At 43.8% G+C, this 15,855-nt stretch overlaps 1 protein-coding gene and 1 non-coding gene across 2 annotated transcripts; one reads left to right on the forward strand and one right to left on the reverse strand.

Annotated features, from left to right (window-relative positions):
• Window positions 1-4,882: 4,882 nt before the first annotated feature.
• Window positions 4,883-14,136, reverse strand: PSMA3 (proteasome 20S subunit alpha 3). Its single transcript, XM_066189047.1, has 11 exons — window positions 14,084-14,136; window positions 13,118-13,200; window positions 12,456-12,579; window positions 11,658-11,759; window positions 11,455-11,528; window positions 10,824-10,896; window positions 9,821-9,886; window positions 7,196-7,242; window positions 5,629-5,696; window positions 5,420-5,484; window positions 4,883-5,071 (listed from the first exon to the last, which is right to left on the reverse strand). The coding sequence occupies exons 1-11, from the start codon at window positions 14,102-14,104 to the stop codon at window positions 5,027-5,029; spliced, it is 768 nt and encodes a 255-aa protein (XP_066045144.1). The 5' UTR covers window positions 14,105-14,136; the 3' UTR covers window positions 4,883-5,026.
• Window positions 14,137-14,239: 103 nt separating this feature from the next.
• TRNAK-CUU (transfer RNA lysine (anticodon CUU)) lies at window positions 14,240-14,312 on the forward strand. The gene has a single exon. It is a non-coding gene; the product is annotated as a tRNA-Lys (tRNA).
• The last annotated feature ends 1,543 nt before the right edge of the window (window positions 14,313-15,855 follow it).

Genomic DNA, 15,855 nt, shown 5'->3' on the forward strand with positions numbered 1-15,855 from the left:
TTTCCTGTATCTGAAGATCTGCATGTGTTTGGACTCCAAACTGTGTGATGCTGCTGCCTGCTTCATTCTAGCTGTCCATTTTTGGTTGGCACAGCAACTCGTAAGAACCATTTTTAAACAACTGTTTCAGAGTCCTTTAATAGCAATGTACTGAAGATGAAAGAGCACTGTGTGGGGGTGGCTGCATCCATCTGGAAACAGGAGACTTGGTTTGAGCTTGGTTGTAGATCTTGTGTTGGAAAATACTAGAATGTATTTACAGTAAGGCAAGACTTCACTCTGCTGCCACTTGTTTTCTGCAGCTCTGGGTAATTGGACATAATAGGCAGCAAGATGCTCTATAGTGGAAAGTTCCAAGCAGTTGGGATCTCAAAATAGCTCTCAGTTCTTAAGTAGAAGTAACTTCCTTGCTGCATGCAACTTGAAAAACTGGTGGGTGGAGGAAAAGCTGGTCCTTGTCTTACAGACATGCAAGTGAAAGAAGAAAATGAGGGGGAGAGAACAGACTCTGTGCTGTATTTTTGGTGCAATTACAGCGTCAGAATCGTCATGACAATCAAAACTGGTTTTCTCTTCGTAATCTTTCAACTGTGTACTTCCATTTTAAGGTCATGCTAAGATGCATTATTAAATTCACTGGTTTGCCTTCCCTTCTATGGCTGTGGTTTTATATTCAGAAAGAGACTTGCAAAACAGCCCTGGAGTTATTCCAAATCTCCTTCCTTAAGAGTGCCTGGGAGTGCACAGGCGGAGAGCATCCCAAGTGCTGCATCCACATGGACAGTCACACTCTCAGCATGTGGGGCTTTAACCTCAGGCCATCGAGCTATTTTTGGTGATGAGAAGTTACAAATGAATGACCCAATGCTTGGCATACCTCAGATCTGCATGAGACACATTCTGCTTGGAATGTTTCCTTTCTGAGAGTCAGCACCAAATACAGATGAGTAGTATTTCTTTTGGAGATGGCCTCGTGGATGTCTGCCACACAGGAAATTTCACATATGGGTTATTCTAACAATCTTGCCATCATTTCATCAGCAGCACTAGCAATTGTAAGGAGGATATTATCCAAGCCAGTAAATTTTATGGCCATATTAAAGCAGCATAAAATTAATTATCTTGATGCAATAGCCTAAACTTGCTTTTTGAACTCTGCAAGTGCACTTTTATATTCTAAAATCTGCCCTGGTGCAGTCATGGAGATGGATGTAAGTAAACCAGGTACTGGAGCCTGTTGTTTTGTAATTTGTCACTTGCAGTTCACCTAGTCCTCTTCTTCATTCTCTTGAGCATAGTTGCTGTATGTGGACTTGCTGACTAAATAATTATAACATGGAATGTGACATATCCAGCCTTAATAAACAGCAGAGTAGTGATTCATCAGGTGCTGAATAACAGCCAGGGGATGTGTGAGACTTAGGGAGGAAGCATCTTACTGAACAGGCTACTCTTGTGTCATTGTTGGACCTGTGCTTCTCAAACACTCCTTGGGTGGAGGGATGACTTTCAGCTCAGAGATGACTTGGTCTGTACACGCTTCCTTCCCGCTGTTCTGTTTAAGCCCCGTGCTTTGGGCCTTGAGCAAGAATTGCACCACTGAAACCCTGACCATGAAGTGTTTCAGCGTGGCAAGAACTGGAGTTCTGCATTCCAAGGGGGTATTTAACTTTCTGCTGCATTATGTGTTCCCATAAATGGCCAGAGGAGGACAAAGCAGGTTAGTTGTGGAGCCTGAAGCAAGCAGTGCTGCTTTTCTATCTTTAGATCTGAAACTTCCCAGTGCTTTGGGCAGAAATAACCCAAGCAAGACTCAGAATCACCTCTTGCTCAAATCTCTAATTCAGAAGATTTTACCCTGCCATTTCTTTGCCTTGCAAAGCATTTCCACATTTTAGTTACACTGAAGTTATAACTGACCATTTTCAAGCCAGCTAAAAAAGCTAATTTTAAATTTTAGGGAAGGGGATCCAAGCCTTACTTTTGTAGGAACGCATGCTGCCTGACCAGATATTTTTCTCTTAAATCAAACTCCTGTTCTTAGATGCCTAAGCCTGCAGGATCTGAGAGTATCTACAACAGAGTCAAATTTTCCCCGCTAGTCCTGTAATTAAAACAGGGCCTCTGTTAAATTGAAGCTTTTTGGTTGTTTGCAATTTAATAATATTTTTGCTTGCTCACCAAGTGATTTGCCTCAGCTGTATATATTTAGAAAAAGAAAACGGTCTTCAATATTAATTAAAGTTTAATCTTGCTTTGCTGTCCTACTGCATTTTTAATTCTTTATTTGGTCAGTGTGGCTGTAAGTAGCCACTTCTTTCTTCCTGAAAGATTTCTTCCCCGGCTCAACTTCACTGTTTGACATAGCAACAAGTAAATACTTCTCAGTAGCAAAACTCTTGAAGTTTCTGTTTAGCCTTTCAGCTCTGGACTAAATTAGTGAAACATTATGATGGCTAATGTACTACTGTATAATTAATTAATCATTGTTAAGTAACTAACTTCAAATTTATAAGTTACTTGTTAAATACAGTGTGGTTTTCTCATGGAACTGCAAGGTTACAAAAATAGCTGTCACAGGGGAGTTGCAGTAGTTTTGCAGCTGGAATGAGTCTCTCTGGGCTAGAAATCTATTCTAATGTTCCTGGGACTTGTTGACAAGAGGTAGCAATGCTGAACCTAAGATCTAAAAGAATTCTGCTAGTTTTCTGTTTCTAAAGGAAAGGGAAATGTCAGCATTAAAGTAGCTTGTTTAGTATTTTCCTGCCTTTTTCCTCTTTGACCCCCCTCAAAAAAGGCAAATTTCTCACCTTCTAATGCTCAATATTTTTTCTTTCCCATTTGCAGTCAGTGGAAATTAGTTTTTTTCTTTACCATACAATTTTCATCAACAGGCTGAGTCTATACTCTGATAATGATTAAATTTGGAAAATAACCTGACAGTAATAATCATCTTGGTAATGTTCAACTAAATTTTGCCAAGACAGGCAAGACACTGGGCAGCACTTTGCATGTACTGCTATCCACAGCCTCTTAAAATTGCTTTTCATGAGACTTTTTGCTTGTTATGAAAAGGTATAGAAAAATTAAGCGTTGATCCTCAAAGGAGCTTTTTAAATTGCCATGTTCACCAAGAAGTAGTTATTTAGAAATTTTGGACAAGCAAGTAAGTGGCTGTGCACCTACCTCTTATCTCTTCATATTCCTTCAATTTTGTCTTTTAAATATACACAGCTGGAACTGCTGTCACTGTACCCTGAAATCTGGCTGTGTTGTTACAGTTCCTGTCCCTAACTGTGAATGGCTGTCACTGGAAGGATTAGAGGGGTGGAGGGCTGGGTGTAACCACACGATGACAGCTTTCAGTTTCCCTTCAGCAGTTTACAGCATGGTGCTAAAAACACCAAGCCCGTGGGTTTCCATCCTGGACAGGATGATCCTTGTGGGTCCCTTCCAACTCCGAGGATTCTCTGATTTTAGAATCAAGACAAACTGAAGAGAATCAGGTACTTCCCTGCTGCCAAACCCAGGGAGTGGCAGATGAGCCTGAGCTGATGCTTTAAGGTGCTGCTGAGGAGTTTCCTGACTGGTGCTGGCCTGTGACTCAAAAGAGCTGAATGAGCAGGGAACTGCAGGAGTAAATTCAGTCTGGAGCCCTGGAATTCCAGGCTGAGTCAGTGCAGCAGCTGCTCCTGTTGCTGCAGGAGGAGGCACAGAAGGAGGCTGCTGTCCTGGCCATGACTAAGGCTGTCCCAGCAGGAGCTCAGGTAGCCTGAACTGACACAGAGCCACCTCTGCTGCCTTCCCCGTGTCACAAAAAAGGAAGTAGCACCTGTCCTTTGTAATCCTGGCACAAAGGAGACGGGAGAAGGCCAGGTATTTTCCAAACCAGCTCTATAAAAATAAACCTGTAAGGGAAAGCTTCTGTTTTAAGGGCTGGTGAGCATGAGTGTGTAGTCCTAAAGCTGAGGAGTTTGATTCATTACACAAATAGGCATTTTAGCTTAGCAGGGCCTTTAGAATTTTAACTGCATGTACAAACAAGACTTCAATTTTAACTGAGGTTTAAGGTGGTGAACAGAACAGTTTATTACCTTATAGAATCACATGGGTTAGAAAGGACCCTCAAAGATCTCACTGCCCTCCCCTGTAATGGGCAGGGTCACCATCCACCACAACAGGTTGTTCTAGCCCCGTCCAACCTGCTGCTTCAAAACTTGGAAGTGACTAGAAGAGGCAGTCTTTTTTCCTAGGAAGTGGGGAATGACAGCCGCAAAGCTGGTTTTTAACATCTGGAAAGGTCAACAGTTGATGAAGCTGATTCAGAAGTGTGTTAAGAAACTACAGCTGAATAAAACAATTTTAAAATACTTTGGCTCTTCAAGCATTAATTCCAGTTACATTGATAAGAGATCTCACAGCTTTAGAACTTAACACAAGCACTGTTTTAAACTGAATTAGTTTGTAATTCCTCCTACTCCCCCACCAAGCCTAGGTTCAGTACTTCACATTAACATTCCTTTTCCTGAACTCCTGGTTGTTACTTGGGCTGTTAGGAGTTGTCAGCTGTGCACATCACCTTAAACTGTAACCTGCTGGTAGAGCTGGCCATGTTCTCATCTCTTCTGCCAAGGGCAGTCACACACTGTGGCTATGAACAAACTGCAATTTGTGCTACTGGTTAATCAAGGAAGAACAGAGTTTTTAATATTAAATTCTGCAGCATAAACAAGAGACTTGTCTAATGTCTGAACAGATGGTTTTTCTGTGCAAAGTCTGGCTCAAATGGAGTGCTTTAGGAAGCAACAGCAGCCTGATAATGTCTTTCCTTCTTAATGTCTGTTTCGTTTCTGGCCTATTTATTTTGAAATAAAAGCTAAGAGACAGTAAAATGGAAAATTTATTAGTGCAAGTTGGTCAGTTGGTTTCTTCCAACAAGTACACAACAGCATCTCATGCATAATGCATTATAAACAAACCTGGTCTAAGATAAGAAAAGTTGGACTTGTTTTGGAGTAACAATGTGTTACATATTGTCATCATCTGACTCATCTTCCTCTTTCAAAGATTCCTGTTTAAAAAAAGAAAGTGTAATTAAAGAACAGTCCAACAGTTGTTTTATAATCCAGCCTGCAATAAACAAAAGGAGGTTTGCTGCAGCTTCACACCTCTCTCACCGTGTCCAAACCGTTGCAGTACATTTACTTTAGAAGGAGAAAGACCCCACTTGCGGCAGGCTCTGAATTAACAGTTTCTGAGAGCAAGAACTACCCCTGGGTTACACTGTAGCCCTCCCTGCTGTCCCTTCCCAGTAATAGCAGCTACCACTGAGGGGATGTGAGTTGGAGTGAAACATTTTCCTGGCAGCTCAGCAGTTTGTCAGGTGAAGCACTGAGACAACACTGAAGTCAGAACTCACCTTGGCATATTTTTCTGCTTCTTCTCTGATGTCTTTGGGAACAATTTCATGTTTTCCATTGGTTACTGCCAATAAAAAGAGTATGTCTTAATTACAATTCACACAAGGACCCTGACATACAGGGTGAATTTAAGGAGCAATGTTTTACTTTAAGTACAAAAAGGTACCAATTTTCTGGAATGTTTATAGAAATTACAGAAATGCATTACTTTCTCCAACCCAGCTGAGTTCCAGCTCAAAAGCTTTATCCTTTACTTCATCGTGAACTATGTAGATTCTGAAAGGAACAGACAAAGAACAGATTAGAACAGACTGACCAACAGGCTAAATATACTTTGTTCCTGTCACAGATCTCTTCTGTTGAAGTATTCTTATGATTAATAGAAGCTCTCCCTGTGCCTTCTCCCCACCAAACACCACCATAGAATGTTCCAGCCTGAACTGCTAGCCTAACAACACCTTCAATCATTACAGCCAAGATGCAGGTTGGCATGTTCAAGTCTACTAATTGGAAGAAACATTAAGATTTAGATATTGCAGAGCCAAGGCTGCATCATCACTGCCTGCTGGATCAGTTATCATACAGCTTGGAGTGTATTTCCCTGCATTTCCCCTGTAAGCCTTGCTTCAGCTTACACTTAAATCCCAACACCACACTACCTGCTGTCTAATGAGAAGTCTGTACGTAAGATTTCCAGTGTGGTGCTTACTGCAAACATGGAAATGGGAATTTAAACTCCAGGTGGTATCACAGCATACACAGTGCCACCCAGACCACTCAAATCGCTGCTTACGCTGTGGGATAGAAATGTTAACACTGCAATAACAAAACTGATTTGATTCATCCTGGGGCAGAACGTGCAAACAAACTGGAATAATCCTGGGCTGAGACACTCAAAACTGCAGAACTCACAATAACCTGTGGCTTCAATCTTCCAGAAGCCTGTGTTTTGTATTTCTTAGTTTCCTTCAGAAAGCACTAAGTCAGAAGTTGAAAAATACCAGCAATTCCTACCCAGGGTGGAAACCTTGGAGATAGTGGAGGAAGGCAAGGATAGCTTCAGCAGCACACTTCCAGTGGAAGTATTGTGAAAAAAATATAAAGACTGAAGTGAACATTCCAGGGAAATGCCTCTCTATGCTAATAGATCCTCCTGTCTGTTAGCTGAGGTGATCTCTAGGCCCTTCTCATGTTTCAGGTGGTTACAAGGTTTTGCAGCCAAGTGTACCTTTACAAGCTCCTGAAGAAATCACTGCTCTGGACTGTGCCTGGTATTCTAGGTTTAAAAGTTATCAAAATCTTTGCTATCTTGCTAAAATCCTTCTAAGGAGCTGAATTTGAGCTGAAAAACAGAACCCTGTCTAGAGCTGCTGCTGAGTTTGAGCTGAAGCAGAACTAGAACAGAAGCGTGTTCATTATTAGAAATTATTTTAAAATGTCTAATAATACAGCTATACTGTATATATTCCTTTAAAGAAGTTCTAACTTTGCTTCTTTCCCAAGCACTTGAGTCTTTTTTTTTAGGCTGGGTCCAAGGCCTCAGCTTCATTTGTGGGCAGCTTCTTTCTGAAGCATCAGGTCATTGTTCAAACAACTCTTACTTCAGAAGCAGCACACCCAAGAAGTTTCCCTTCATCTGTCACCTGGTTTAAATATTTTAAAACCAGTAATTAGAGTCAGATAATTTAACACACAATACCCAATTTAAAAGGAACAGCCTCAGTTTGAAACCAAAGCAAGCTCACCAGTCTGGAGTTTCATCAAGTGAGACTTACATTTTTGCAACTTCTTTAACAACATCACGGCAGGTCATTTCCTTCATCTGTAGGCATAAGACAAACAGATCTAAGATTTCTATCAAGAGAATATAAATCTTGCCCAGGGCCAGAACAAGAGAGGCTGTGCCTAATGTGCTTTATGTTCAGTAGTCAAAGTAACAGAAAAGCCCATTTCTTCTCCATAATGCCTCTTCCAGCCTGCTCTATGCAAGTCATTCTTCCAGGGAAGAATATTACAGCTGAAAGATTCTAGGAAAAAAAACCAAAACAACCTCCTTGGAAATTCCCTGGTTTAAAGCACTCATCAGCTGAAATCTCAGAAGCTACACAGGTGATGCTGGCAACCTAAAAGCTTGACTTGTTCCTAGATGCTTTATGCTCCTCAACAGATATAAAATAACCACAGGGGAGAGGCACCACATATTCACATGTAATATTGGTATTCCTTCTAGGTGGCATAGTAATACTTTTGGTCTTACCAACATTTTATGGAAGTAATTTTGGGTTTTAAGTAATGCCCCAAGAGGAGAATATTGTTTAACAACCAACTGCCTGCCTGAGCAAGGCATCAGCATCCCATTTCATATTTTCTCAGTTATATCACAGTCTTTTAGCAGCTTCACAGTTAATCAGAACAAAGGCTGATGCAGATTTCCATGACATAATAAACTTATGTTTTATAGGTCAACTTTTCTAGCCCATGAAGCAGTAATATATTCTCCTGTATTTTATTAATGCAATTTACCATCTCTTCAAATTTCCCAAAATAATTTCAAACCCTTAGTAAGGAAGGTAGTTGTAAGGCACTGGCGAAGGGATTAAGATGACAAGAGTTCATGTGGACTGTCACAGCCCTTTCTGGGGTGAAGCAATGGGCCAGAGAAGAAATGCCCATGCCTGGTTAGACAAATGTGCCATCACAATCCCATCTGGAGAAGTTCCCTGAACAGAGACCCACTGCCTTTGTGACACTCAGAACAGAACACAAATGGAACTTGTGTCACACAAACTTTTAAATGATGATGTGTACTCATGCATATAAAGTTAGCAGTCAAAAAGGAAACCCTAAAGCTCTACTACTGTCATGTGTATTTACAAAAAAAGTCAATTTAATTTCTGCCATATCCTTTTCCCATCCCAGGTATGTCAATTCTGCAGACAATGAAAGTAAACAGTGTGAACAGTTTTATCCCAGGAGTCAATCATGATCACGTCCATGTATCAAAAAGCTGTAATAGTATCAGAGCTGCAGGAAATCAAGAGATTAAAGTAGTCTCTACATAATTACAAGTTTTCCCACAGCTGACTTTACAGACAATAAAATGCAAGAGATGTGATCAATGCAGGGTTTTCCTCTTCCCCCTCAGCTACACCAGAGTTTTACACACTGTATCCACAGGAGCTGCGCTGCAGTCCCCCAAGGCAGGTTTAAATCCTGACTCCCTGCTTGCCTCTCCCTTTCCACCTGCAGTCATTTCTTCCAACAAACAAATCTTAGCTGACCCGAAGCTGGTTCACCCCACAAACCTTTTGTACTTCCGGTTTTTCCCATCTTAGCTTTGACAAATTCATCTTGTCAAAATCAGCTGAGACCTGGAAACTTGCCCAGACCACAGTGAACAAAAGTTATTGGGACATTGGGCTGGACTCACCCCACAGAGCTGTGACAGGATCCCACACCTGCAGTTACTGCACACCCAGCCCTAAATAAACCCCTGCAGCTGTGCCCCGTGCCACACCTCTGCTCCATGTGCTGCATTCTGCAGCTCTGCTGTGAAGTTCCAGTAATTCACATCAGTAACTGCAGAACTTTTGGAAAATCCCAGCACTGCACAAAAAATTAATGATTCGGAGTAAATTGTGTGTTACCCAACACAGCGCTGCCTTTTGCCAATGTGCACACATGGGAATTGAAATTTTGGTAAAGATCAAATGATCATGCAGGCTTCTTACCTTTAATTTGATATTCGAGCATCTGAACCAGATTCAAAACTGAGTGAATCAAGTCTAGAACATTCTAATTTTTCCTGCAATGTTTCAGTCATGCTGCCTACAGCACCATAAATAGGCTATTCTTAAAAACATAACAATCATATAAACTCTGAACATTTCCATGAACAGTTGTGACAACCCTCTGCAGACCAAAAAAAAGATGTAACAGTAACACATAAAAAGTGCATGAGACAGACCAGGAGAAGGATCTGGTTCCATGTTGTCTCCAACTCCAAGGGTGTGAGATATTAAACACATGAGGAAGATGGAAATCTTTCAGGATTCTAACATAACATCATCAGCTAAAGGAACACTTCAGTACTTTTTGGTTGTCTTCTCTCCACAGAGCAGTTTGTCCTTAGCAAGAGCAGCCCTTGTGAACTTGTTCAACAAAGAATCATCTAAAACCTTTGGGCAAAAATAGATACATAATGCTGCCCTGTGGTTTTCATTCAGAATGAAAAACATATTTATACTTTTATATTCACTCACTTACTTGTGTCACTGGCAAATATACAAGGAAATATTTCATGTGCTTCTCCTGCATTTTATGTATTTCAGGCACTCAAAAGGTAACATAGTAAGCCAGGAATATTTGTCTTGAGACAGCACAACGCTGTTACACCATACCTGAAGTTTTTCTATCTCAGTTTTTGCAGCCTGCCTGGCTTTACCAATGGCACAACCCCAATAACCCTAAAAAAAAAAAAAGAAAGAAAGAAATAATATTGCAAATATAATTAAATACTAGACCCTCCACACCTCTTACTGTCACTCAGCACATGACAACACCACCTTACTCACACTGAAGCCAAAAACAAACCCTTGGTATTCTGTCCCCAAAGTGTTGAAAAGAGCCCAATTACTACATCAAGTACCATCATTATTGATAGAAAAGTGCTCAGTAATTCCTGGGCAGAAATTTATCAGCTCAAAATGTTGTCATAGATTTTTTAAATTGCTATTACAAAAAAAAATGGAAGAATAAACTAGAATTAGTTTGAAGAGCGAAGTTCTACAGGAACTACAGAAGTTTTGCAGGATGCAAGCAAACCCCAAGCTAAACCCACCTACTGTGCAAATGTATTTGAAGTGTAAACACATAAAAATGAAGCATTTGTAGTTCTCTCAACAGCCACGGTACTGGATATATTGCAAGAAAATGTTAAGAAATCCAGCAGGACGGGTGTGCATAGACCTGTGTGTAACACACACCTGAAAATGCAGCACTAACAACAATTAACAACAATTCTATTTTGATTTGGTTTGCTGCTGGCAAACTGTGCCAGAGGAACAGCCCTCTCTTACCTGAAGCATTTAGAGAAGGGTGTATCACTACAATTCTTGCCTTTTTGGGCCAGTGCATGGGAGTTTTCACTGGACACAGCCACGTGGATAACTCCCAATTTCTGACAGACAAGTTTTAAACTCATTTCTCAGACTGCACTTCTAAGAAACGCACAATGTTTGTTTAACAAGGACCTGCAAACATGCAGGAGTGTTTCGCCAGAGAAATTCCCAGGCAAAAGGAGAAAACAAGAGCAGGTCTTTTGGAGCAACACTTACTATTTTCCCAACCAGAAACTTTTAAAAGAGGAACTTATGCTAAGATGAGAATATTTTTAACACTCACGTATGAAACTCCTGATGGATCAATCATGTACAGCTGTGCACCATCATCACTATCATAGGACCCCAACATGAAACTGGAGGAGAAAAGAGAAATTAAAACCTTTCCTTTTACCAACACACCCAGAACTTGAGGGGCTTTCTTACATCCTTCCTGAAGCAAAACTCAGCCTGTCCTGCTACACTCTATTGAGCAATTTGCCTCACAACAGCACCTGCACATTGCCAGAAACATTTTAGTGATCAGTAACCTGGCAGCAGATCTGTGTTTATCAGTCCCCTCCTGCCAGAATCACACAGGAGCTGTAGCCTGGAGCTCTTTAGGTGTCAGGGCAAGCAGGATGACTGCAGAGGGAAGTTCTGCTTTCACCACCATCACAGACTGCATGGCACAAACCCTCAAACTTTAAAAACCAGGGACGAATTAATCAGCTCTGTAGAAACCTGGCAGAGCCTTGTGGGAATATGAATTCCTCACCTGAGGTGTTAGACATACACAAAAAGAAAGGAGAAGGGATTCTTTAGGAGATGAACCGTGGGTTACTAATTCCAGGTTTCAGAACTCAGACAACCGAAGCAGTTTCACCAACTGTGAACCAAAAGATATTTACAAACAGTGTGTCTGCAAGACTCACCTGCACCCAAAAGGCCTGACAGCACTGTACAGGGTGTAGGCATGCACATACATGGCCACTCTGTCTGCGAGATGCTGCGTGGAAAAAGGGAAAAGAAAACACTTATTTAGAGGAAACCCTTATTTACAGAAATAAGGAATAAAATTCAATTCTCATGTCAAGAATAAAAGCCAAAAGCCCTGAGAGCTGCACTGGTCTCTTACCTTGAGGGGGATGTCATAGCCATAGTTAGACCTGAAGTTGGAAGCCTCTTCCCGGGCAATGTCAGCCAGGGAACGGGCGTCTGCCAGGAGCCCTGCCACCGCCTGCAGGGAGAGCACACACTCCATGGGATTTATTCCTCCACTGCCATGGAGGAATTCAAACTGCCCATCTGCCACCAGCCTCAAACATGCCAATATCATCCTGTATTAACAGAGTTGTTCTCTAGGAACATCAGTATCTTTATGTTAATTATCATCTCGTGATTTACCACGACTACACCAACCCAAACAACGCTTAACAGCTTGTGTATTCACCAGGTTTCTCTCACACAGCAACCACTCCTTGAGACCCTCCTGCCATCACTGTTAGGACAGGCCAGTCCTCCACACACCAATCCTTAAGGAACTCAGGTGATTTCCACATTGCTGAGAAGAAAAACTCATATGCAGCATGTTTTCCCTGAACACACCTTATTTGGTGACTGTGTAAAGAAGTATCAATTTAACACTTGTGTTTATATCTACATGCAAGTCTGAACAACTGGAAAAGCATTTCTAAAAAATTTAAAACAACCCCAATCTTCTACTTCAAGTTTGGATTTTACTTATGTATGTTTTAGTGCAAACAATAAATTACAGAAAACAGTAAAATAAACCCCACTGGCATTTCTTTACAAAGACACATTAACGTTACCTCCTTAATCTACTTATTTTTGATTCTCTGATTGATAAATTTGTCCTTTTGGGGAGGGGGGCACCCTACAATTTATGCAGACCCAAAATGAAATGGCACCTCACCATCCCAACGTGTCGGTCAACATTGAAGAGGCGTTTGTTGGACCCCTCTTCATAAAGCTTGGACAGGACTAACTTTTCTACTCCAAAGACAACTCCATCCTTGCATCTTATCCCAATTGCTGTACTGAAAGACAAGAAAAATGTCAGTTCCTCACAATGCAAAACATCTCACAGAGAATTACCACGACAAGAAGAAACAGTGACCGTGACTTCCCCCAAGGTAGGTTTGTCACAACTCCAGCAATAAAGACAACAAGGGGGTGGAAGGAAATGGTTTTTAAGGTGCCTTTCAACCCAAAAATCATCCTGGGATTCTGTCATTCTAATCCTTATCTGCCAACCCATCTCACTGCCCCTAAACGCAGCTTTCCACTTCCCAACATTCCTTCACACACACTCCAGGGACACCAGACACTCCCAGAGCAGCTGGTGCAGCTCCAGCAGCACTTGGATGTCCTCCATGTCTTGAGGAATCCCAAGGAAGCTGATACACATTTACAAGGAAGGTCCTGAGCACACCTCAATCCACATCCCTAAAACGGGCTTTTAGATCAGAGCTCATTTTACCACCATGGTTTTACCCTCATGTTTCTCCAGTCCAACAGCACTGCTTTAAAAGAGGCCAAAAGAGCAGACATTTGATGCAGATGTTTGTATCTTACCTGCTGTTCTCCACAGCTTTCATAGCATATTCCACCTGAAACACTCTGCCATCTGGAGAAAACGTGGAAGCTGACAGGTCATACTGAAGAAAAAGACACAATTCTCAGGAAGAAAAACCCACATAATATCACAGCATTTTCAGATTTCAAGCCTATTTATTTAAAAAATTCAAGCCTGTCACTGCCAGCGATGGTGTGAAGTCCCCAGAGCAGGCTGACCCCTTACCTAAGATGTAGAAACAGAAGGAAAAGATACTAAAAGCCAGGAAAGGCCATTTCATCAGTGCTGGACGTACCCACACTGCAAATCCTGGACGTGAAATCACTGAGCGTTACACAACACTCCAAACCTGCGGGAGCCTTTGTGTGCCTTTATATTGCACAGAGTCCCAGAGGGGTTTGGTTGGAGGACCCTAAGGATCATCCATGGGCAGGGACACCTTCCACTGTCTCAGGCTGCTCCCAGCCCCATCCAACCTGGCCATGGACACTTCCAAGGATCCAGGGGCAGCCACAGCTTCTCTGGGCACCCTGTGCCAGGGCCTGCCCACCCTCCCAGGGGTGAATTCCTTCCCAGTACCAACCCGAACCTCCCCCTCTTTCACTGTGTTTTACTCTTTCTCATATCACTACAGCTCCCATCAAGAGACCCTCCCCTGCTCCCCTGTAAGCCCCCGCTTAATTTAAACGTACGGATCACAGGAATGTATTTGAAATACACAGAAGTATATTATGTAGAGAGGCATAACAAGTATATTATCCCGGCGCCCGCCCCGCCCCACCGCCGGTTCCCCGGGCCTGCCGGGCCGCAGTGACTCAGCCGCCCGCAGTGCCCCGGAGCCGCCGCGCCGCGCTCGCTGCCGGCACGGGGCGGCCGCGGGTCCAGCGGGGCCCGGTCGGGGCGGCGGGGCGGCCGCGTTGTGCCCGTCCCGGCGCCGGCGGTGCCGCCCCTCACGCCGCACTCACCCCGGTGCCGATGGAGCTCATGGCGGCGCCGCTCCCAGCCCGTCCCGCGCCCACCGCCCAGCAACGCGCGCTCCCATTGGCCGCCGCGCCGCGCCGCCGGGGTGACGTCACCACACTGTACGTTCAATTATATGTAATTGCAGACAGCCACAGAGGGCCCGGCTAGCTCAGTCGGTAGAGCATGGGACTCTTAATCCCAGGGTCGTGGGTTCGAGCCCCACGTTGGGCGCGCATTGTTTTTTGGGTTCCGGGCGGGGAAACGCCGCCCCCTGAAGGAGAAGTCCCGAGCGGATACACGCAAAACGTGATCGGTATACACTGTATCGGTGGGAAAATCAGCTTTTTAAGGTACCTGGATGCAGGAATGACATGAGCGTAATGAAATGGCAGCCGTGAGGAGCTGGGCAGTGACCACTGAAAACTGTATCCCAAAAAATTTTATTTTTTTAAATGAACAATGTGGGAAACAGATGTTAACCAAGTAGGAGCTCTGGACTCCCTCGCAGATAGAGAGGAATTACAGAGATACCTGGATAAAGTGGAGAGCTGGGCAAGCACCTGCCATAGGAGATGTAACAAGGAGATGTAACAAGAGCCAGTGTGGGATTCTTCATCTAGCATGGGGCAACCCTGGTTAAAAACACAAACTACAGGAGAGCAGCCCCACGGGAAGGGATCTGGGGGGTTTGTAGTGGGAGAAAATTCTTCCTTGTGTGGGCAGTGAGGCTCTGCGGCTGCCCCAGGATCCCTGGGAATGTTCCAGGCCAGGTTGTACCGGGTTTGGAGCACCCTCCCATAGTGGAAGGTGTCCCTGCCCACGGCAGGGGGTGGAACTCGATGGGCTTTAAGGTCCCTTCCAACCCAAATCATTCTGGGATTCTGTGGTTTGCATTGGTCCATCACTGAACAGGCTCTCCAGGGAAGTGCTCACAGCCTGTCAGAGTTCAAGGAGCATCTGGACGACGCTCTTGGCCACAGGATTTACTCCATGTAGTTCCTGCAAGGAGCAGGAAGTTGGACTCCACGAGCCTCAGGGGTCCCTTCTGACATGAGACAATCTGATTCCATGAAAAGAGACATGAATGGGATAAAGCCGCTGCCCCAGCGACCAACACCGACACAGGCAGAGCACAAAGGGCTCCTGCATATTCCAAAATCCTCCTCCAGTCAGCAGGACTCACCTGGAGCTGTTGGCAATCGGCCAACACCAACCTGCTGGAATGGCATCCAGTCCAGAATCAGGAACCTCAGAGGAAAACCCTCCAGTTACTGCAGGGGTTTGTGTCTGTCACAGCCCTTCCTGCTAAACCAGGCGGGCTCACTGGGAATTTGTCCGCTGGGAGGACCCACTGATCTCTCAGCTATGCCAGGGAGGGAAGAACTGCAACACATAGCCCGGAAAACCCGACCATTTCTACACCATTACACATTTAGGGTGTGATCTCTGAGGGCTTTCCAAGGCACACCATTAAGAGTCTTTCTCACTGCTTCGATGAAATAAAAACCTGCCTTAGCAGGTCCCAGGACTCTGCACTCAACCCAGCAGCAACGCAGGAGCGAGGAATTCTGTCCTTGCCCTGTGAAACAGCAGCAGCTGAGGCTGTTCAGTGATGCAGAAACCCCACAGGAGGGGATCTGAGTGGGCAGAAGGAGGACGAGGTGGCAGAACACGCCGGGAGAGGTCCCAGAGTACGTGCACGCAGCAGCACGGAAATACCCCCAAAAAGGGAAGGGCTAAGAATATCCTCAATTTCCTCAGCTGCAGTCTGCTG

The sequence above is a fragment of the Chamaea fasciata genome, unplaced genomic scaffold (genome assembly GCF_029207755.1).
Source record: "Chamaea fasciata isolate MVZ Bird 193981 ecotype frontalis unplaced genomic scaffold, bChaFas1.0.hap1 SCAF_7, whole genome shotgun sequence".
Lineage (NCBI taxonomy): Eukaryota > Metazoa > Chordata > Aves > Passeriformes > Sylviidae > Chamaea > Chamaea fasciata.

What these genes read in the sequence shown, in the direction of transcription:
- PSMA3 (XM_066189047.1), bottom strand. Translation starts at nt 14,104, where the DNA reads ATGAGCTCCATCGGCACCGGG. An exon ending in GTCAGGCCTTTTGGGTGCAG is followed by an intron (nt 10,897 to 11,454) that starts GTGAGTCTTGCA and finishes TTTCTCCTCCAG; the next exon opens with TTTCATGTTGGGGTCCTATG. An exon ending in ATCCATCAGGAGTTTCATAC is followed by an intron (nt 9,887 to 10,823) that starts GTGAGTGTTAAA and finishes TTTTTTTTTTAG; the next exon opens with GGTTATTGGGGTTGTGCCAT.